A 24,344-nucleotide genomic window follows, 5' to 3' on the forward strand; every position below is an offset into this window, starting at 1 on the left:
AGATTCAACTCTTCCAGCACCAGTGTGAAGAGTTCTGTGTTCAATGCATGTGAGTAATTCTGCAAGCCACTGACTTTGCTACCATAAGACACAGGAGCAGAGGATCTTGCCTTGTTCTGAATCAGACCCTTGGTGTATCTAGCTCAGCTAAGGAGTGAGAGAAAGAGACATCTGAAGGGGGAAATGTGATTTCATAGACTTGTAGAGTCAGAAGGGACCCTGTGGATCATCTATCCCAACCCTCTGCAATGCAGGAATATCCTGCTGTCTCATACAGGGATTGAACCCGAAACCTTGGCATTATCAGCACCATGCTCTAGCCAGCTGAGCTATGAGCTTAGTGGCAGAATGGGGTGCGAAGGGGAAGCTGTAGGGAGTTAATATGGGGGGAATGGTGGGGGACTGGCAAGCAGGGCGGACAAGGGTGCAGCGCCTATTAGTACAATGTAAATAAATATAGAGAATAGCATCATGCCACAGCTGTGTCAAACACCACCGGTGCCAGGGCTGCAGAAAAATGTTTTAGTATCAGTCACTATCTGCGAGGCTGGTGGTATAAAGTGTGTTCTCCCTCATGGAGAGCACAGGTTGCGGGCGGGGCTGACAAGACACCTCACTGTTACTAGGCAAATGGTTTGGCCATCCTTTAAGCAGGTGTGGGCTGTTACTGGGGAAATCTAGATGTTGCCATTTGTTGATTGACAGCCCTATTTGTTAAATACAAGGCACGCAGCAACGGACGTCCTCTTTCGCTGCGTGCTTCTGATCACCCGCCCTCCCTTCCCTAATGTTAGGCTGTTTGCTTGACCTTGCTATTGCCTGTCATGGGGTCGTCTGCTTTGGGGCAGGGGCCCGGTAGGAATTTTGCCATTTGGCTGATTAGTGTGTGCCACTTGGTTTTCGCCTACCGCGTAGCAAACCATCATAACTTGTAAGGTTTGCGGTTAGGCATTGGTCTGGAATTGGTTGCTGGGGGGGTATGGATTCGGCTGTGCCTGCCCCTCCAAAATGCTGCTGGTGGTGGAAGGGTATGTGTCAGAGCTGCCCAAGGTCCCAGCTCACAAAGGACCAACGCTGCTTCGTTGTTAAGTACAAAAGTCTTTATTGAAGTTCAGTTTCACTTCCAGAGCTGCAGCGCGCAGCTCTACGTCTCAACTGTCAGACCGCTGATGCTCCGTCTGAGTCTCCTCCCCCCTGACACCAATTTAAGATCCTAGCCTTACTCCACCTCTTCCTCAGTTCCTTCCGCCTCTGGTTCCGCCTGGCCGTTGGGGTCTCGCCCTTTCTAGACTCTTCTGACGCTGAGTCCCCTGAGCCTTCTCCCTCCCTCCGGCGGGCTTTAGGAGCTGGTTCCCCATCTGGGTCTCCTGCTATTCCCGCGCCTGTACATTTGAACTTGGCGCGCGCGCCCAGCCGGTAACTTTTCTCCTGACCGTTTCACTGCTGCTGCTGTCACTGCTTCCCCCTTCGGGGGGGCTAGCTGCAACTGACCTCCCTTCCGTTCCCCCACTCTCCAATGGAGGCGTGGTCAGCCCTGACTCCCTCTCTCTCCCCGCTGGAGGAGACGCTGGCCCTGACACATGTGACTCTTCCCCCCCACTACGCTCTGGTGGGGAAACTGGTCCCGATCCCCCACTGCTGCTTTGGGGTTCCCCTCTGGCTCCTTGTTTCTGGTGCATCCCCCCTGGGACCCCCCTTGCCCTGACCATCGGCGCCCCCTTCTGGGAATCTTCTGATTCGCTGGAGAAGCTCATGGAATCTCTTGGGCCACTGTCATACTCCCCTACGCTGCCCTCGGATTCTTCCCCTTCGCTCTCCAATTCCTCTCTCCCCCGTGCTCCTGCTCCTGATTCCCTGACAGTATGGATTCAGCTGTGCCTGCCCCTCCAAAATGCTGCTGCTGCTGCTTCAAGGGTTTTCCGTTAAAGGAACCCAGGGGCTCCCCATGCTTTTATCCGAAACCCCCTGGCAAGGGGCTAGGGCCACGCAAGCCCCTGGGAGCATTCTGGGGAGAGGTGAGGCATGGTTCCCAGTCCCGTCTCTCTCCCCAGGTGACTTACCCTTGCTGACTTCGCGGGGGGTGCAAATGTCAGAGCTGTCCCCGGGCGGGGTCAGTTAGTGCTAACCAATGCCTAAGCAACCACTTACATTGCTGTAATTTCAATAAAGTTGTGGCCAAAATTATGCCAAAAGCCTTAAACAAAATTAAGTGTCAATTGTGTTTTCCTTTGGGGGGGTGTCTTGGGGACCTCGACGCGCAAATCAGAAGTGAAACAAAGAGCTAGAGAGACTGTTAAGACTTCTCTGTCCAGAGAAGGAAGTCCTAAGAGAACTGATATGATATTTCTTATCTTTGTAAAATTTCCCCTGTAGATGCAGAGATTCCTCAGTGCCTCTTCAGATATACGTGGGTCCTGGATACACTGACGTTGCTGCTGCTTCCCCTAAACTTCCTTTGGATTCGATTCTACCCTTCCGACTCCTAAACGGCATCAGGAATCACATCCGAGGAAAAACTTAAAGGAGGACAACATGGCGCTTTATGCAGAAGGAAATCCACAGAATTATTAGGAGGGTTTATATAATATCCTAGGGGTGGGCAGAAGTTAGGCCACCATATAACTGAATATATTTACACGTTGTCTGTATCTTGATTGCCCAGGCTGCAAGGTGCAATGCTGGAAGTTGAAGCAAACAAATAAACGTCATTTTCACATGTTGCAGGACGGGTATGGAATCGTCCCCCCTGTCAGGAATTTTAGCCGTGTGTGTCCAGGGTTGCAGCAAAAGAGGTTTTGCATGGCAAGGATTCCTCAGGTGGTGTTATAGGAATTCTAAGGTTATATATATATATATATATATATATATATATATATATATATATACATTTATAAATGTACAAGGCAAACACATATGTAAATATATAAACCACGTGTCTGAAATAGTACAGGAGAGCAACCCTGAAGCCATTTTGACTCTTCTCTGCAGTTGAGGAAGGAAATGGGAAAACCTCCCCATTGTCTCTTTGCTCACAAATCTTGTCTTAAAGGGTGCATTGGTGTATGAATAGGGTGAGCCTGTGACCTGGATTCACGAACTGAGTATTTGCTCTTTGCATTTAAGTTCCTCAGGAAAACTGCGTTTTCACAATAAAATAAAGAATTTTATCATTCATTGTTTTTACTTTATTATATTTTTTTATCCCACCTTTTCCTCCAACTAGCCCAAGGTGGTGTGCCTGTCAGGGATGATTTTGCTGTGTTTCCTACTTTGGAGGGGTCCTTTTCGAACCCTACGGCTCTGTGATTCTATCAACATCCCAATTTGTGCTTCGTCGTGCAGTTCACCTGCTGCGCCTTTAAACCTTGCCCCGCTCATTTATCGCTCGGATTTTGGCATTCAAAAGTCTGGCGGAAACGGAGACCCGAGTTCGAGTCCTCCCTCCGGAAGTTTAGGCCAAGGCAGCCTCCTTCTTGGGGCCTGCCTCCTCAACCCAGGGGCCCTGCTGGGTTGTGGGCTCTCGGCAAATACCCAACCCTGGTCACCCTTGGCGCTGGAACTACTCCCAGATTTGGCCATACAAATCGTCAGGGCAGAGCAGTTCCCAGGCAGAGAGGACCAGAAGGAGGCAAAAGCAAACTGACAAAGCGTGTTCTCCTTCATGGAGAGCACATGTTGCAGTGGGGGCCGCCAGGACACTCCAAAGTTGGGGGCGGGCTAATTGATCGTTGGCCACTGATGCGATTGGGGCTTCCCTTGTTGTTGGGATGAAGTTAATGTTGCCATTTGTAGATTGACCGCCAGAAATGCTAAAACTTCTTGCCCGAGGCTAGGGCTTCATCTTTTCGCCCGTGCATCGGATTGCCCGTCCACCCCCCTATAGAATTAGAGTTATTTGCTTTGACCTTCCTATGCCTATCATGGGGTCGTCTGCTCTTGGGGCAGGGGCCCGGGAGGATTTTTGTCCATCTGGCTGATTGGCTGGGGCCATTTGGTTTTTGCCTACTGCGTAGCAAATCGTCACAACATGTAAGGTTGCAGTTAGGCATTGGTTTATGGTTTGGTTGGTTGAGGGGCATGGATTGGCTGTGCCTGCCCCTCTAATGCTGCTGCTGCAAGGGATTCCGTTAAAGGAATCGGGGGCTAACTATTGCTTGTCCACTCTGTCAAGGGGGCTCGGGCCATAGCAATGAGCTCCTGGTTGCATTTCGGGTGAGGGCAGCTTCCCTGCTCCGTCGCTACCCCCAAGTGTATTCCCCTTTTCTGACTTTCGCATCGTGCAGAATGTCAGTCTGTCCTCCATGGTGGGGGCAGATAGTTGGAACCAATGCCTAAGCAACCACTCACATTTTTGTATTTTAATAAAGCTGTGGCCAAAATTATGCCAAAAACCTTAAACAAAAATTCTGTGCGATGTGTGAGTTATTGGGGTGGCCCTGGGGACTTCAACACGCAACAGTTTTCTACCTCTCAGCAGCCTGTGACCAAGATGAGTAAACAAGAGATGCTATCACTTACACAGCGGGTATCAGAAGAAGCCACAAGAATTGCCTTAAGGCATGTCAGAGGGTGAAGGGGCCCGAGGCTGTTTGACCACATTTGTTACGGTCAGGGTTCAAGCACCGTTTGTGGTCTTTGGGTCTGAACCAGTCTTGCTGCACTTGGGGATTTTTTGCTCACAGGAAAGGGTGTGGAGTCGCTGTCTGTGCTGCTAAATTCTGGCTTAGGCTCACAAGAAGCGGCCTTAAACTATGGCTACCAGATTTTTTCCAATGAATCCAGGGACACTTGTTTATTTTTTTAAGCTGAGTAGCAACAGGGAGTCAGTAGTGGGGATGGTGAGGCAAAAGACCATGGGCCCAAGCACACATGCATATTGTATAAAGATGCAAAGCCCTTCTTCCGCACCCTGTGAAACATAAATGCGCAGTTTTTAAAAAACCAAGCAATGGCCGCCTGCCAGAAACTCCCGAGCCTCCCCCGATCAGTCAAAACAAAGGGGGAAGGGGGCAGGAGATTGGGCGAGGCTTGGCAGTCATAGGCGGGCAGTGCGCCGTTGCCCAGTTTTTTAAAAAACTCTGCGCATTTATGTTTCACAGGGTGCAAAAGAAGGGCTTTGCACCTTGCTCGGCAGAGAAACCGTGTGCCTTGCGCCCCTCCTGGGCAATGGCGTGCCACCCGCCCGCGACTCACGAGCCTTCCCCGATCTCCTGTCCCCTTCCCCCTTTGATCTGTGCCGCCGGATGTCCCCGGTTCCCTTTTGGCAGTGGCGGCTGCAGCAGCAGTCAGCAGCCCGGAGCCAGCCTGGTAGCGCAGTTGGCTCTGGCTGGCTTCAGGAGCTGCTTGCTTCTCGCTGCTGTGGCACCCACCATTTTTCCTCACTGGAAGTCCCCATATGATTTATCTTGTGCGCAACACATCATGTGGGGACTTCCGGCGAGGAAAAATGGCTGGCGTAATGCTGGCGGTCAACAAAAGAGGTTTAAAGACTGTCTCAAGGCAAATCTAAAAAAATGTAGTATAAACACTGACAACTGGGAAACACTGGCCTGCGAGCGCTCCAGTTGGAGAACAGCCTTTACCAAAGGTGTCATGGGCTTTGAAGACACTCGAACTCAGGACGCAAGGGAGAAACGTGCTAGGAGGAAGGCACGCTTGGCAAATCCACACCGTGATCAACTCTCGCCTGGAAACCAACATCCCCACTGTGGAAGGATGTGTGGATCCAGAATTGGCCTCCACAGTCACTTACGGACTCATTGTTAAAACCATGTTTATGGAAGACAATCTTACTCGGTTACGAGTGATCGCCAAAGAAGGGGGAAAATATTTAATACAAGCATCTATGTTCAGCAAGTTGAAAGATATCAAAGTTGGGTTGGACTAGGCGGCCCTTTGGGATTGCAACACTGCAACTCTACGAAAGTCTCAGTTTTGCTTTTCTTTCTTCATCGCTCCAGTTTGATCCGGATTTCATTTGTTGCAACGTAGCTCTGCGTACTCTGTCTGGAAGGGGAAGGAAGCAGAGCAGTTATAGGCTGCTCACACGTTGTAAAAGTTGATTTCCCACATCTGTAAAATCAAACGAACTTTTGTTGTTTTTACTAGAATGTTTATCTCTTTTGCATGAATGGGTGTTGGAAAAAAATGGTGATTTTTGAAAAAAACAAAACAAAAAACTTTTTAGTTACCTTGGGTAGTTTCTACCAGAAAGTAGAAGGATATATTCAAAGCAGAGTATTAGAGCCTAGTAAAAGTGTTTATGGTCACTGGAGGACTATATGCATTTTTGCCAGCCCACCTGTCCCGTTCCCCACTTTGGCATTTGTTGAATATCAAAGGCCTAATAATAATGATGATTATGTTAATTAATAATAATTTGTATCCAAGAGAATTCTACTCCGAGTGGTCTCAACTACCACCGCCCTTAATCACTACCCATCATCAATAAACATTTCCTGGGCAGCTTGCAAACCACATTTAAACTCTTTCAGTTCAGGAAAGCTTCAATGCCTGGTCGCCTGGATACCATTTCCCCTCACCATAGGCGATCATTCACAAGCCTTTTCACATCCAAAAATCCTCATTCAAATGTAACCCACACTTCTGTACTACCTAGGGTTGCCATATTTCAGAAAATCTGGACAGAAGAGTTGTTCACTTTTTTTTTTGCAAAATAATAAAAAAGAGGTATTAGAGCTATTTTTTCCAGAAATTGCCAGAATTGCAACTACTGGTATACTCTCTCTGTGTGTCTGCCTATCTGCCTCCTGGGTTGTCCAAAATTAGGACTGGTTCCTTCCAAACCCTCCTGCAAAATACAGGAACACACATTTCTTTCTGAAATTTCAGTATGCAAAGCCAGGGTTTACCTGTGGGATCTCCCTCATGGGTATTTGATTTCCTGGTTTCTCTGCATTCCCTGTGAGGAAGGAAAAAAGAAGGGACGTTTTATTGGTCTACTCAGAAGCTGCTCCTAGCTCCCAGTGTGCCTCACGCACTTCACGGCCCCTTGAATAACGACCACAGTTTATCTTACAAAAGGATTACCTGTGTGAAGAAGTTTTCTGAAGAATAGGGCTGAGAGCGGGATCAGGAGGATGACGGCGACAACGCAGGGCACCCCAAAATATAGTATGGAGACGCAGTTCTCTGTCAATGAGAAAGAGAGGGAAATGGGTCAGCAACTAGACCGGCCATTGGCAGAGAACAATGTTAAGCAAAGACTCTCCATTTCATAGAATCACAGAACTGCAGAGCTGGGAGGTACCCATGGGGTCATCTAGACCAACCCCCAGCAATGCAGGAATTTCAACTAAAGCATCCAAAATAATGTCCTCTTAGCTACCTAAGAGCAACAAGACTGGGGTGCTGCCTGTCCTGGGATGACCAGAGGAAACATTAGGAAACCGGGGTTGCCATGCGCCTGGATTTTCGCAAACAATTTTGGGGGTCTTCCTAAACAACTTTCAGGAGGCCCTGGTTTTTTACTTTTCGAAATATGGCAACCCTCTAAACAGACGTCTCCTCTCTGTTTCCTGAACAGACTCACCACCAAAATGATAATAATAATAATTAATAATAATTTATTATGTATACCCCGTCACTCTGGACAGCTTCCAACAGAATATTAAAATACAATAATCTATTAAACATTAAAAGCTTCCCTAAACATCCGTGATTCATCCGTGTTGCTCAGAAAATGGAGACCACCCCACTAGGTTAAAGGTAGGGAACATCAGGCCTCTGTGGCGGAGAGCAGTCCAGAATCGGAACCCGGGACAGGAGGGAGGCCAAGAGGCAGAGATGAGGCAGGCTGGTGAAGAAATCTGCCCTTCCTGCTGCAACAAGCTCCCTTCCCCGCTGGTCTCCAAGGACCAGGAGAGGTATGAAGCGGGAAGAACAAAGGCAGGCACACTGGCATAGTCTCAGATTGCTTGGGGAGGACTTGGAGGAGGAGGGAGCTTAGGCAACCGTGGGAAGGCAGGGACCTTCAGTCTCGGCAACTGCCTCATAGGGGCAAGACCTGCAGAGAAGCGTTGCTGTGCTCATTAGGATTGGCGCTCCTGAGGAGACCTTGTCTCTTCTACTAAAGAGTTAACTTCACTTAACACCGTGTGATTTATTGCTGGCCCACTTCTACTAAAGAGTTAACTTCACTCAACGCCGTGTGATTTATTGCTGGCCCACTTCTACTAAAGAGTTAACTTCACTCAACGCCGTGTGATTTATTGCTGGCCCACTTCTACTAAAGAGTTAACTTCACTTAACGCCGTGTGATTTATTGCTGGCCCACTCCTGGCGGATAGACACATCTACATCAGCTGGAATGGATATGGGACCAGTGGCATTGCCTCCTCCTGCTTGCCTGGATCAAGGATGGAGAGGGGGGGCGGTGTGCATCTATGTCAAGGATGGGGGATCTCTGGCCCTCCAAATGCTTCTCAACCAGAATCCCCAATCTCCCTGGCCCTTCACATGCTTGCCAGGGGTGATAAGAGCTCAGCAACATCTGGAGAGGCAAAGGTTTCTCACACCTGGATGAAAAAGAAGTCTCTGCTGGGTGGGATGTAGATTCCCGTACAAAAGTCGGGGTCATATTTGTTCCCTGCTTCTCCCCCTCTTTGCTTTCGCCTGACACTCTCTCCTGACCCATTGAAGAGCTTATTCAGTGCAAATCTACCTGGGCTGGTTGACACTGTGTTTATACCTGCTGGAGAACCAACATTTCCCTTCTCTGAACAGGTATCAGGCACCTGTGTTGGAGGAATCAGCTTCACACTCCAGATACTGAAGTCTCCATTTCCGTTTGCCATGGTAATGTAATTCTGGTCCTGAGATGTTTCCCCACTCGTATTCCAGGCGTTGAAATCCCCCTTGGGGTCAGCATCAAAGAAGACACAGGGAGGGGGGCGGCGTGGTTCAACTGAGCCTGCTCTGAGGAGGATGGCATGGCGACAAAAAGACTCCGCCTCAAAGCACCTGAAAGAATGTTGAGAAAGATAGCCTTACGTGCCGCTCCAATCTCTGAGTGGCCAGAGATTTCAGGCATTCCAGGCTGAAATATACTCAGAGACGAGAGTGGATTCATGCTCTTTATTCAGCTCATAGTGGTGAGGAGGAATGGAAGTTCCCCCAGAATGTCTGCTTTATATACATTATTTACACAATGGGCCCCACATGATTGGCTAATTCCGGGATTCACCTGTAGGCCAATCTGGTTGTGGATTCACTTCCACCTGGAGCTGGATTGGGTGGCTCCTGTGGACCAATCAGACTGCTGCATTCTGGACCCTATTGTTCTAGGACCAATCAGACTGCTGCATTCTGGACCCTATTCAACTCGGTACATAACACAGGCACTTGGCTGGATGAAGAGAGACAGGAAGTTAGGGCGAGAGGAACAGGAAATACAATTTGCTCCACCCCAAGGTGTGACAATTTGCTACGCGGCAGGCGAAACCCAAATGGCAACAGCCAATCAGCCAAGTGGGGGAAATTCCTGCCGTGCCCTTGTCCCAACGACAGACGACACACGACGGCATAGCAAGGTCAAGCGCAAAGCCCTAAAAGTAGGGAGAGGTGGGCAGGTATTCCAAATGCATGCGCCGAACGAGGAAGCTCTGGGTCACGTGCATGGGCATAAATAGGTCCCTTGAACCATTTGGACTGTGTCCCACTGGCCAGATTGCACCCAGCTTTGAGGGACCTACCAATCGGGTGTTGTGGCTGACCAGTTGTACCCACCCACAACACAGGGTGTCGGTTTTCCAGGTCTCACTGCAATACTAATTATTCAAAATCCTTTATTAGGCATAGCACACCACACATTATCAAACATACATCATATACAGACTGTATAAAATACGGGCTCAGCAAACACAATTTATCCCAGTCCTATTCTTAACTCCAAAAAATAAATCGATGTACATAGATAATATAATACAACACAGCAACATCACCTACCATTAAGAACCACTAAGTCTCTCTATCATGGCCCATTCTTTCTTCATGGACAGCACTCAAAAATTCAGCCACTATAACAGTAATTTGATCATCGCTATCCGCCAGCAGGTCCTGAACAGTTGGTTGTGTAAAAATCTCTCTATTAAATTTTAGGGCCTCAAACAATTGTCTTCTGGCATAACTGCCAAAATCACAGGAAAAGAACACATGCTCCAGAGTATCGGGTTCCTGTTTTCCGCATTTGCAGAGACGCTCTGATTCTGGGATAGCTAAGTATCTTCCTCTCACTACCACTGAGGGAAACATGTTAAATCTGGCCAACATAAACAGCCTACACGATTCATGTTTCTTCAGATTTGTCATGTATCCCTTTTGGAAATCTCTACACAAAGGGAGATTTAAGTGGGTAGGAGAGCAGGTGCTGTGCTTTGCAACCTCAAGCATGGCGAGGACACTTTTTTCTGTAAGAGTCTTCCTGATAATTTCCCATGTATCTTTGGGATCAGAAATTTCAAAATCAGTTAGAGTGAGCCCTATCGAATCCAATTTTCTCCTGCAAGTCAATGATAGATTGTGAATTGCACTATCACTTAAAAGATCGTAAAGCAGAGAATTAGGGGATAGGGCTCTATAATGGAGGAAGATCCAATATTTCAAGGTCCTCAGCCATGCTCTTACTGATAAAGGCAATATTCCCAGCTCACAACATATTGTTTCATATTTTACAGAGTTTGCAAGTCCTAATAATGACCTCAGAAGGGATGCGTGAAATTTATCCAACCTCTTGAGGTCACCTGAAATCCACACTGGTGTGCCGTATAGAAGTTGGGCACAAAGTTTCATGTCAATCACTTGCAATACAGCTGGAATAAATCTGTTTCCTACTGGAGAAAAAAAATAGGATTTAATATGGTGGGCTGTCACTTTGGCCTTAACTATTGCAGCACATATATGTGTATTCCAATACGTGCAATACGTGCAACACTGCAATACGTGCCCTCTTTAAGGGAGGACCCGATTTTCCAAAGTTTGCTGGAGGTGCCTTGAGGGATGGAACCTGAGGCCTTCTGCTTAAAGGTGATCCCTAGGCAGAACATACTTTCAATAAATGCTGATATTTCCCCCCAAAATCTTCAAAGGCACTCACCTGAGATGACCAGCCTAGTCCCTCTCATGAGCCTGGTTGTGGCGCAGTAATAAACCCCAGAGTCGTTCCTTTGCACATCGCTGATCCTCAGACTGTGCCCTTGGCTTGAGTACCTGCCCTGTACCTGTTTTGTGTATGGCGAACTCTCGTAAATCCTGCGCAGATTTTTCCCTTCGTTCTCCTTGTACCAGGACAGCATCAACAAGAAAGTTTCATTTACAGCGGATGTCAGCCATGTGTCCAGGAGATGCCCAGATCAGGGCCAGATACTGCGTCATTTCAGAATTTCCCTCTGCCTGAGCAGCTATAAAATGGAAGCAAAGGAACGTGTGGTGAGCTGGTAGTAAAATGAGTGAAGGGGAAAGATTCAGACATGTCGGACTGTGAATTTATCCACAGTACTTCCGGGAACCGGCATTGATATTATTAATTAATTATTATTAATTGAAATATACATTCTTAAAAAATCCAGAAGCATTTTTACTTGGTATTATAGGTCAGGACATTAATAGGCAAGATGTTAAATTGTTTTTATATGCAACAACTGCGGCAAGAGTATTGTTAGCCCAGAAATGGAAACAAGAAGAAATTCCGACAAAAGAAGAATGGCAGACGAAATTAATGGCCTATGCAGAATTGGACAAAATGACAGGAAGGATTCGAAACCTGGGGGACCAGAGATTTACAGAAGATTGGAAGAAGTATATGAATTATTTGAAGAGCAACTGTAATCAACAAATTACTCTAGTAGGACTACAAGAAGTTTTGTAAGGATAAATATACGAAGTGTTACAAAGTAGAAAAAGATAGAGATGTTGGTTATGAGTTTGAAATGTAATAAGGAAAATAAGAAACGCATACTAAGAGATTAGATTGGAAAATTTTCAGACAGGATTGATGGAAGTCAAAAATCTGAATAAGATGTAAAAGTATGTTTAATTACTGTTGAAAATGATATGTTTTAAAAAAACTAATAAAAAGTATATATATAAAAAAAGATATTATTAATTTACACCACAAATTTTGGACCGTGGGTCTTTGGTGACGGTCAGTTTCATGCATTTTAACGGCAGGCGTGCTTATTCTATAACCATTACTTGAGGCATCTAAACAAAGCTTTACTTAATGCCCTAGCTAAGAAGGAATATTTGTAGCACACTTTTCTTTTTTTGCTTCAAAAATGGGAATGTAAGAACACAAATATTCTGATTTGAATAAGCTATAAAAAAATAAGCTATAAATGCAGTGGCATTTTACAAGACAGACTTATACTCTTTATTTTTTAAAAGACCTCCTACGTTTTCGTCCCATCTCATTGGGTGCATTTTCTTGCACCTGTGTAAATGAAGAAAACGAGAAAGAGAGCAGCCAGTGCTGTTTTGTTTTATTTTCATTCGTTTTAACTTAATTTTTACTGGAGACCTTTTTGCTCCAACCTTATGCGAGATAGAATGATGAAAGACCCACCTCCGTGGGGCTGCTCTGAGGTGGGGGGAGGTTTAAGGCGTTGGCACCGAAGCTTACGAAACGTTTTCACCGTATAGCTTTACCAAACAAAAGCAGTAATTCATATTCCCCTCACAAGTACACATACATGTATATTAGTTGCCTAAAGTCTAGCTGAATTTCCTCAGAACAGAGTTCTAACAATGAGTGCTCTTCGAACATGGCATATTAGACACTATTCATCAGTCGGCTTTTCTTGCTTCAACTGCAAAATCTCAGACCAAAATGATCCAATGTCAGCAACGGCAACCAGGCGAGATATTTACAATAATATCTAAGGGTTGTAATTTCCATGATCACTGAATTTGAGGGACCTAAATTGGCTGCATCCAGTGTCCTTAAGAGGCCTACTCTGAGTAAGACTGATGGTGGATACCCAGAGGTAAATCTCACTGTGTTCAGTGGGGCTTTCTGCCAAGCAAGTGTGTTTAGGGTTCTCAGCCTAAAAACCAAAACCAATATAAGGATACAATCTGCTGAGATCAAGTCTTTTAGCTTTCAAAGATGCTTACTGCAGAGTGATGAATGGAGGAACAAAAAGGATGCATTCAATCCTGATTGGTTTACATTTATTTATATTATGAACTGTCACCTGGAGGAACCTAGACAAACAAACCCTCAACTCAGATATCTTTTAGGCGTAGTTATTTGACTTAACATGATGCAAAAATTGTTTTCTCCCTTGCAGACATCCTGACTGTATTTTGCTTTGTAGCTGATGAGCAATACCCATTATTTGCTCAGCTAGGTAGCCGTGTTGGTCTGACGCAGTCAAAATAAACAAAGAAATAAAAAATTGTCCAGTAGCACCTTAGAGACCAACTAAGTTTGTTCTGGGTATAAGCTTTCGTGTGCTACTGGACAACTTTTTAATTTCTCCATTATTTGTTGTTTGCATTGTTTCATGTTATTCTTAATAAAAATCATATTACAGATAATAAAGATACGTACTCGGCAGATAAAATAGAAGGAGCCCAATGAAGTGTGAGAGAGACATCTTCTGGTCCTCTTCAGGTGCTGAACTTGAAAGCAGGCCTGCTGGTTCAATGGCTCTCTCCTCCAGCCTAGTGCTGTGTGTGACGTACGTCTCTCAATTTCCTGCCAATTTCCGTGGGTTAGAAAGTCAAAGGTTGGGAAACGAAAGCCGCCTCTGACTTGCACGGGGTCCCCCACACAAGACTCACAGGGGCAGACTTCAGCACCTTTGCTTTGAAGCCACAGAAGCAGGGAGATTTTGGAAAAAAAGAGGAGAACCTATTTCACCTGCAACTTCTGGGGGATTGAGAGAAATGCAGCAAATATGCTTTCTCCATGCAGGAAGTTGAGCTCAGGATAGAGTACCACATAATGGTTCAAGTGATGCATAAATTTTAGGGAAGAAAATTGGGGGGGAGGTCACCATTTTCCACAAAGCATAGGAATACCATTTACCGTATTTTTTGCTCTATAAGACTCACTTTTTCCCTCCTAAAAAGTAAGGGGAAATGTGTGTGCGTCTTATGGAGCGAATGCAGGCTGCGCAACTATCCCAGAAGCCAGAACAGTGAGAGGGATCGCTGCTTTCGCTGCACAGTGTTCCCTCTTGCTGTTCTGGCTTCTGGGATTCAGAATATTTTTTTCTTGTTTTCCTCCTCCAAAAACTAGGTGCATCTTATGGTCTGGTGCGTCTTATAGGGCGAAAAATACGGTAATAATTTTGATCTGCACAGGCATATTTAAAGCATAAATTTCCCAATCTGGTTTACCAACACAAACATACACCAGCATGTGATAAATGAAGGGGTAAACAAGCCAAATTTTCTGAGAGGAAAAATACATTTTTGTTGTTGTTGTTTAGTCGTTTAGTCAAATAGAAGGGGAAGAAATGGAGGCAGTGAGAGATTTTACTTTCTTGGGCTCCATGATCACTGCAGATGGGGACAGCAGCCACGAAATTAAAAGACGCCTGCTTCTTGGGAGAAAAGCAATGACAAACCTAGACAGCATCTTGAAAAGCAGAGACATCACCTTGCCAACAAAGGTCCATATAGTTAAAGCTCTGGTTTTCCCAGTAGTGATGTATGGAAGTGAGAGCTGGACCATAAAGAAGGCTGATCGCCGAAGAATGGATGCTTTTGAATTCTGGTGCTGGAGAAGACTCTTGAGAGTCCCATGTGATGAAATATAAAACAGATTTAAACAAATGCATGTGGCAGTTCATAACATCCATCAAAAGTCATCTGATTCATCCTCAACACGCTGATAATGAATGATCAAATTGGTACCCAGGAATGCCTAATTATGCTTCAAGGCAGCCAGAAGTTGCTCCTGGTGGTCAGTTCCTCATCATGTCTAATGTCAGGGCTGGGCTTAGATGGAACAGAAGACCTGCTCCTTCAGACGCCTGCTTATTGTCGCCTCACCAGGCTCCTTTAGGAGGAAAATATCATCTTCATCTTCATTATCATCCTAGTTGAAACTTGTAGCACGATAAGGTATAGACCACTGTATTTTAATATTTTGTTGGAAGCCGCCCAGAGTGGCTGGGGAAACTCAGCCAGACGGCAGGGTATAAGTAATAAATTCTATTCTATTCTATAAGAATTCCCAAGACAGAAGCAGAAATAAGCAAAGGCCTACCTGCAATTTGGCCTCATTTTATTTCACGTACAAATCAAAGCAGCGCACTTCAAAGTTACAGACCTCATGATAAATATTCAGTGATAAGATTTAATTTCTGCGTCAACAATGCTGGCAAGAGTCTTTTGATTTCCCTTTGGCTATCTCCATACGATAACTGGGGGGGGGGGGACAGAAACAGAAAAACATGCTCATGAATAGCAGAATCGTAGATTTCTAGAGTTGGGATCCCAGTGGTCATCTAGTCCAACCCCGGCAATGCAGGAATCACAGCGAAGCTAATGCCATGTTATAATACTCCCAAGAACTGTTCCACACTTCCTTTCCCATTCCTTATTTGTATTCGTCCTTTAAAAAGGGGGTTCTATGCTCTGTGCATCTAAATCATAAAATAATAATTTAAAAACTTTCATAGCCTTGCTAGTGCTTAGAGGTCTCAAATACTGAGAGGGACATTTAAGGGCTGCCCAGGACTGATTCTGCCCCAGTCCGATTCCTCGATGGCACGCCCACAAGGAGGTGGGTCCTCTGCAAGAAGCTGGCATCAAGATAGACCTTCTCACTGTAGCTGCTGCACATCCGATGTGGGTTTTGAGCTTCTGGCAGCTGCGTCTCTCAACAATGCTGTGGGCTGCGTACATCGTTCTCTCCTCCACAGGTAACATTTCTTCTGCTCCTTCTACCAGACTCTTAACATTTAAAGCATGAGAAAGTCAGTGGGTTGTATGTTTATGCACTCAGAGAGTTCCTCCACACTCAGCTCAGGCAAAATACTTTCTCCTTCAACATGTGTCTTATTTCTTCAGTTGCTTCAGTTGCAAGACAGTGTAGGGATTCTCTATTTTTTTTTAAAAAAAAGATTTTTATTGATAGAGCAAGAAAAAAACAGAAAAAAACACAAATACAAAATTACACACAGGAATAACTATAGGCACATAATTTTCTTAGCAAACAATAAAACATATATTGGTCTTAACACTAAAGACCCAACCTCCCGTCTATTCCATATTTCGATTTCATAATACTTATTGCCAATACACACTTTTATCATAATTAAACTTATTCTTAATATATCTAATTTCTTATATCTACCTTGCAACTATTACTGAAGCTCCTCAGATGCTGCAACAGAATTTAAACTACTATATTTATTTTTCAGATATTCTTTGAAAACCTCCCATTTTGAAACAAATTCCTGTTTTGATTTAGTCTTTATTTTTTCTGATAGACCATGTAATTCGGCATATTCTGTTAGCTTTTGGATCCAATCCTGTATAGAGGGGATTTCATTACTCTTCCATTTTGCTGCGATCAGAACTCTTGCTGCCGCCGCCGCATATAAAAAGATACCCTTCCTCTTTTGCGGAATATCCAAATCTGTTATTCCCAGGAGGTAGGCCTCTGGTTTTTTATTGAAAGAGATCTTTAGCATTTTTTGCAGTTCTGCATGGATACTCTCCCAGAATACCTGTATTTTCCAGTGTAGGGATCCTCAAACAGCGTGATGTCTCCTTCAGCGTCTTCTTGCAAGAAAAGTCAGAGCGAGAAACGGCAACCGTAAACGGTCCTTGTGGTCTTTCTCCTCCACAGTGTTTCCAGCACACTTGCAGATCTTGCATCCGACCCGGCGGTTCCTTTTTGTGGATATTGGGGAGACGGCACAGATCTCGTGTAGTTCTACAGAAAATATTGAAGACAATGCATTATCCTTCAGCTGGTACAAAAGAAGAGAACATGGAATGCCGATTTTAATCAAGAGCTGCGATGTTAGAAAACCCGGAGACAGATTTGCTTGCAAAGTTAATCCTAATCGTCGAAATGCCATACTGGAGATCCTTCATGTGCAGAGCTCTGATTCTGGCCAATATTTCTGTGCCCAAGCAAGTTCTAGTGGCTTGCGTTTCAGCAATGCAACATCTTCACTGATTGTTGGAGGTAAGAGATCAGGGCAGACTGAGCTCTGCTGCTGTGTGTTAAAGGCACCAGAGTCTGAATTCAAGCAGAGTCAAATAAGGGCCAGTTCTCAGGATCATCCCATTCACTGCAGGCAAGATCCTTGCTGAATTTAAGCCACTGCTTTCATGTAAGGAGGTGGCATGGCACCCCTGCCAGGCTGCAACCACATTTGGGTGGATCAGTAGCTTATTGAGTTCAGTAAGTTGAGGTTGCCCTCCAAGGCAAGTTTTGAAATGTTCTTCCTCTCAAGGAAACTTTCCCCATGTTGCCTTGTGGGCTGAGAGGTTCCTAGGCATGCGCCCCTGTGCACTGTAAAACATTCCAGGCTGTGGGGTTTCCAATGTGCGTTCCTTTTCTCCAAATGAGCACTGCATGGGAAGTGTGTTTTTAGTGACAGTGATCTGTCTTTTAAGGACATTGATCTGGAGTTAAAGGTAAAGGGACCCCTGACCACTAGGTCCAGTTGTGGCCGACTCTGGGGTTGCTGTGCTCATCTCGCTTTATTGGCTGAGGGAGCCGGCGTACAGCTTCCGGGTCATGTGGCCAGCATGACTAAGCCGCTTCTGGCGAACCAGAGCAGCGCACAGAAACACCATTTACCTTCCCGCCAGAGCGGTACCTATTTATCTACTTGCACTTTGACATGCTTTTGAACTGCTAGGTTGGCAGGAGCAGGGACCGAGCAACGGGAGCTCACCCCATTGCGGGGATTCGAACCGCCGACCTTCTGATCGGCAAGTCCTAGGCTCTGTGGTTTAACCCACAGCGCCACCCACGTCCCATGATCTGGAGTTACTAAGCATCTTTCCTGAGAAGTCTCGCACACACTACCCTTGAAAGCCCCACCATTTCCTGGCAGAAAGCCCAACACCAGGATGAAATTCTGAAGCCTTTGTTATCTATAGGTGGTCCTCTTTGCTGTACTCTCTTGCTTTGTTTTCTTCACCAGACAGTTATACTCCGAGCACCCGGGTGATGCTTTTGCAACCCTCTAACCCAGACCCAGATTCCCGGTTCAAGAACCAACTTGTTTGTGTGGTCCATGGCGTGTCCAACTTCGTCCAGGTGTCCTGGGACGTCCCAGGAGGTCTCCAGCAAGAGGGCCAGACCCTTTTGGTGAAAAACAGCAGTGGGTCGTTATCCTTCGTCAGTGTCCTTCACCTCCCCATGGAATTACAAAACACTGGGGGAAACATCACCTGTGAAGTCAAGTTCAACTCTTCCAGCACCAGCGTGAAGAAAACTGCTGTGTTCAATGCAGGTGAGTGAATCTTTTCTTCCTGCCATAAGAATATCAGCCTTTTTCACCAGCGTCGCTTATGGAAGGTCTTGTTTCCATCGTGAATTTTAACCCAAAAAAACCCCTACATTGATAATACCACTGACTGCCCTTTTCTGCTTTTAGCGATGTCCAGAGTTTTACAAAACTTGCTCAATTACTCAAAGGCTGTTGAATATTCATGCCCCCAAAATGCTTGCTTTTTCCTGACTGGTTAGTAATACGCAGGGCTAGAGTCTGTGTGATTTGTGCTTGTATTTTTGTTGCTTTTTTATTTCGCATATATTGCATTTTATTGCATGACAATCTGAATTCCAAAAGATTCAAATTGTACGTGTCAAAAACCACCTGAAGGAAGCTCCGTGGACAATAGTTTGGTTGCTCCTGTATTAGCGAAAAGTCTGTATGAGTTGCGTTAGGAGAGATTTGCACTAAAACGGTGCTGAATATTCATGTGGGCTTTAAGGGGACAAAATAATTGCAATCTGATGTGGAAATGTGAACTGGACTTAAAAGACTGAAATTGCCATGTTGTCAGTGGTGACTTGTCACAATGCCTGTGTTCTCTGTTAGAAGAATTTTAAGGTCTCAAATACAGAATAAACATTCATAAATGCACACATTTCTAAATAGACGAACCATGGGTCTGAAATAGTACGGGAGAGCAATCCTGAAGCCATTTTGACTCTCCCAATGACCTCACATATTCCTCTGCAGTAAGGGAGGCAAATGGAGAAAACCTTCCCATGGTCTTTTTGCTTGCAAATCCTGTCTTAAGGGCGCATTTGTGTGTGGATAGGGTGAGCCTGTGACCTGGATTCAGGAACTAAAGTATTTACCATCACATAAGAATGGCCAGGTTGCCCAGGTAAGGCAACCAGTGACCATTATCTGGTATCCTGGCAGACAGGATTTCTGCTGTAGACTGCCTCCTTCTGTGATGTATGCATGATGTTTTAGGGGAGTGGTCTTGGGCTCCAGGGTGGGCAATTTCAAAAGCCTATATAAGGGCTTGCACACCATTGTTCAGGGTTCTCCTCCCTCCTGTGTGTGGTTAGTGGGGACCCTGTTGCAACAGTTCCTTGAACAAAGATCAGGCTTACTAGCCGCTTTGCTTCTCAATATACAGTGGTACCTCGGGTTACATACGCTTCAGGTTACAGACGCTTTAGGTTACAGACTCCACTAACCCAGAAATATTACCTCGGGTTAAGAACTTTGCTTCAGGATGAGAACAGAAATTGTGTGGTGGCAGTGCGGCTGCGGCAGGAGGCCCCATTAGCTAAAGTGGTACCTCAGGTTAAGAACAGTTTCAGGTTAAGAATGGACCTCCAGAAGGAATTAAGTACTTAACCCGAGGTACCACTGTACTCTGGTTGGCCTCTGTTTATTTTCTCCTACTGATAGGGAACCTTAGAAGGACTCTGTACGGGCTCTGGAATACCCCGTAAGGGGAAAGGAGCAGGTTTGTTTTCTTATAGCATCTCCTCCCCCTGTCGGAGGCAGAATCCCTCTGAATAACACCAGATGCCAGGAATCACAAGTAAGGCAAGTGCTGTTGTGCTCGGGTCCTGCTTTTGGACATCCGTCGGGGATCTGGTTAGCCCCTTTGAGAAGAGGAGGCTGGACTAGGTGGGCCTGATTCAACTTCGAGACTATCCTTAGGTTCTTATGGAGCCTCCAGGTCCAGGGGCAGTCTATCTGGACTCCAAGGTTCTTAGGGCCATTTGGCCACTGTGGGAACAGAATGATGGACTACGCTGAGCCAATGGCCTGCTGGATCAGGCCAGGCTCTCCTTATGTCCTTCTCTAGTCTTTTGCCAAAAACAGCATTTCCTGAGTAAGCAAATCTTTTCCCTCTCTCTCTCTTCTTTCTAAAGCTTCGTTGACAGAAGGTGACGCAAAGTGCCTAGCCTACAAAGTGTCCTTGGCTATCGCAGCAGCATTGGCATCACTGCTCATCTTCCTGAGTTTCCTTTGGGTCCGATTTGGCCTTCCCTGGATAGGTAATATGGGCCAGAGGGGGAATAACATGAGCAATATCCCCTATTCAAGTAGGTGGCCGTGTTGGTCTGCCGTAGTCTAAATAAATTAAAACAATTCTTTAAAAAGATAGTTGAAAAGACTCTTCTTCAAAACCTAAAAACACTCTGAAAAGAATCAAGTCTTCAAAAAAGCTATAGGATCTAAGAAAGTTTTTAAAATAATCCTTCTAAAAGAATTTAAAAATTATAAAGTCGCACCCTAGAGACCAACTGAGTTGTTTTCAATATAAGCGTTCGGGTGCATGCACACTTCTTCAGATACTCTGAAAACATATCCCCTATGTCAGTTTCTCCTTATGCAGAGGGCAAAAATGAATTTCTCCGCTTGAAGTGGACAAGGCAGCCTCTGATTCCTCTGATTTATTTTATATTTTAGTTAGAAACGTTCGTACATATTGCTTAATGAGCAAAAAAGGGTTTTACACAAATGCTAAAAACAAGAAAACATACAAACTGAAAAAAATAGACAAAATCAGCCGTTTTCCTCATCACAAAACATTGGACCAAGTCCTACTCGGAGTAGTCCTATTGAAATAAACAAACCTGATTTTAAAAATGCATATATCAGTGAAAGAAAACGTACAGAGATGCATTATGATCGGGGAGATTGTTTGCAAAGAAGTGTATATTAGTAAAAAGTGCATCCCGAAAGTGTTTACTAGGATAAATTGCACTAAAATGCTGATGAATATTCATGCGGTTTTTTAAATATAATTTTTAAAAATGCAAATTGCTGCAGAAGTGTGGAGAACTGACTTTAATGCTGGGAAAATGAGGGACTTGGAGAGTGGAAATTTACAGATTTGCCCATCAGGCTCAAATATGGAATGCAGAAGGATGCGGGCAGCCCTCATATTTATGGATTGGTGCATTTCCTGTGTGTTATTATTCATTTTTTGCTCCTCAAGGTTCCCACACCAAGATCTCCGAGCCCCCATCTTCAGGGATAACAGAGGTAGGAACTATTTTAAATATATATACATATATAGGTTTTGAGATGCTCTAGGTTTTGAGGCATACACAGTCTTAGGTGTGCAATCTGGGCACACATCTGATAGGAATGAGGGATAAAATCAGCTCAGTTTGCATGCTATCAAATCCACCCGTTTTGAATCCTTTGAAATTTTGCACTCATCCGCTCTACGTGGGGCTCCCTTTGAAGGTGACCCAGAAACTACAACTAATCCAGAACGCGGCAGCTAGACTGGTGACTGGGAGCGGCCGCCGAGACCACATAACACAGGTCCTGAAAGACCTACATTGGCTCCCAGCACATTTCCGAGCACAATTCAAAGTGTTGGTGCTGACCTTGAAAGCCCTAAATGGCCTCGGCCCAGTATATCTGAAGCCAAGTTACAGGGAACCAGGCAGAGGGCCTTCTTGGTGGTGGCGCCCACCCTGTGGAACGCCCTCCCACTAGATGTCAAAGAGAACAACAACTACCAGACTTTTAGAAGACATATGAAGGCAGCCCTGTTTAGGGAAGCTTTTAATGTTTGATGTATTACAGTATTTTAATTTTTTTGGGAAGCCGCCCAGAGTGGCTGGGGAAGCCCAGCCAGATGGGCGGGGTATAAATAATAAATTATTATTATTATTATTATTATTAATTATTATTATTATTATTATTATTATTTTGCATTGCACTCCTCCATCCAAGCAACAGTCACAAAAATGAATATATTAGGGGGAGGTGTGCCTGAAAATGAACAAATCTGTGAACATAATGTACAAAAATAACTATATACTTGCAAAAAAACATGTGCACGAGTCTTGTTCCCATGAGGTCTTGTTGCTTCTCACATGAGATATAAAGGTGTTGAATTTAAGCCGTCAACCAACTAACAGCCCTCTCCTCCAAATTTCATAACAGGATGGCATTTGCTACGCCCAACTGGACTTCCAAGCAAAGACCCAAGATGAGAGGAAGAGAAGAGTAGGAGCGCAAGGGAAGAAATCCAAAACTTCGAAGGACCTTTGAGAAGCACTAGTTGCTAGACTCTGATGTGGGAGGATTTTTTTTTATAAAAAATTATTTAATGGATTTGTTGCCTCCGTTGTGCCAAACGTTAGTTGCTAGACTCCGATTTGAGAAGACGGTGTTTTCTTTCCACCTTAATCGTGAAAGGCTACATTGCTTGTGACAAAAACTCTGCTGTGCGTTTGTGGCTTATTCACACCAGATAGGGGAATTGTACATTATGGGAGCAGGGAGGCTGGTCAAGGTATTTCAACCGTTCTGAGTCAGAGGGAGGTAAGATAAGTTTTGCATCGAACAAATAACACAAGAGAAGGAAGAGAAGAGTGGGGTTTGCTTAGATGGGGGAATCGCCAGCTTTCAGAATCTGACTGCTCACTCCCAATCGAGGTGGAACACATTGTAGGGTTGCCAACTCCCCGCCCCGCAAGGCTCCTCTGCCTTAAGCAGCATAGCCAGAAGCAGAAATCCCGCTGGGAATGCATTGCTGATGGCTGAGTGTCTGCCTTCTCCTTGTCCTGGAGCCTTGCAAGAGAAATAGTTGGCGTCCCTGGCTTCAGGAGAAAATGTAGTCTTTAGCTGGCCTGGGGTGAAACAGAGCAGGACTGGTGAGCATGTAAAGGTAAAGGGACCCCTGACCATTAGGTCCAGTCGTGGCCGACTCTGGGATTGCGGCACTCATCTCGCTTTATTGGCCGAGGGAGCTGGTATACAGCTTCTGGGTCATGTGGCCAGCAGGACTAAGCCGCTTCTGGCGAACCAGAGCAGCGCACGGAAACGCCATTTACCTGCCCGCTGGAGCAGTACCTATTTATCTACTTGGATTTTGACGTGCTTTTGAACTGCTAGGTGGGCAGGAGCAGGGACTGAGCAACGGGAGCTCACCCTGTCACGGGGATTAGAACCACCGACTTTCTGATCGGCAAGTCCTAGGCTCTGTGGTTTAACTCACAGCGCCACCTGCGTCCCCGGTGAGCATGTAACAGACTGGCAAAATAGGGGATTTTGGCAGGTACAGCTGTACCTGTAACAGATGCTCATTCTGGCATCAGCCTGACCCATGCAAAGAGATTTTTTGAGGGTTGGTGGAAAAATATCTGTCACTCTCAACATCAAGCCCTGTAACCAAGTGGATGGAAAACAATAAACCTTCTGAAATGCCCAGCAGTCTGTTTCTTTAACAGTATCGCAGTGCTTATAGGCTGACCTATTACAGGGCAGCTCCTATCAAGAAATAAAATTGCTTAAAACTGATTGGAAAATTGAGAAATGGACAGAATTCAAAAATGACCGATTGGGCCATTCCCCAGGCAACAAGACAAGGGTGGTAGGTTTTTTTCTGCATTCAACATTGCCTGCAATTTTATAGATTGGAGGTTATTTGATGCTTTTGGTATTCGTCTGGATTGCCTTCAGATTATAATTTATGGCATGTTTCCTTTCTTTATGCAAGGTGTTCGGGAATTATTATTGTTGTTGCTAATCATCAGAGCTTTTCCCCCCTTCAGCCGGAGCTCACTGGAGCTCAGCTTTGCCACCTCTCAAGCGGACACCATTGCCATTCTAAGAGAAGAAGGGAGAAGTTCGTGGTGAGCTCTGGCACCTCTTTTTCTAGAAAAATAGCACTGATGATGATGATGATTAATTTTGTTGCAGGGATTTATGTATAGGTTTGGGGGGGGGTTGCCCTTCCAGCAGATATCATGCACATGCAGCCCACTACCAAAACCAGCACAATCGCTTTTGTGACTTTTGTGATTTGTCCCCACAAAACACTTCACCATGGTTTCTTCCTATCTATTCAAAGGGGCTTTCCTGCACGATACCAAATGTAAGAATTCACTGATG

General features: G+C 45.2%; 1 protein-coding gene across 2 annotated transcripts in view; it reads left to right on the forward strand.

Moving 5' to 3' along the window:
* LOC310751812 (uncharacterized protein) overlaps positions 1-22,536 on the forward strand; it is a 25,836-nt gene extending 3,300 nt beyond the window's left edge. For both annotated transcript variants that reach the window (XM_083591510.1, XM_083591509.1), the window contains exons 2-6: positions 16,829-17,173; positions 18,144-18,455; positions 20,354-20,479; positions 21,427-21,473; positions 22,392-22,536. In XM_083591510.1, the coding sequence (XP_083447636.1) occupies positions 16,978-17,173; positions 18,144-18,455; positions 20,354-20,479; positions 21,427-21,473; positions 22,392-22,499 (789 nt within the window). In that variant the 5' untranslated portion in view covers positions 16,829-16,977 and the 3' untranslated portion in view covers positions 22,500-22,536. The remainder of the gene's footprint in view (positions 1-16,828; positions 17,174-18,143; positions 18,456-20,353; positions 20,480-21,426; positions 21,474-22,391) is intronic.
* The last annotated feature ends 1,808 nt before the right edge of the window (positions 22,537-24,344 follow it).

The sequence above is a fragment of the Podarcis filfolensis genome (assembly GCF_964270895.1).
Source record: "Podarcis filfolensis genome assembly, chromosome: 16".
Lineage (NCBI taxonomy): Eukaryota > Metazoa > Chordata > Lepidosauria > Squamata > Lacertidae > Podarcis > Podarcis filfolensis.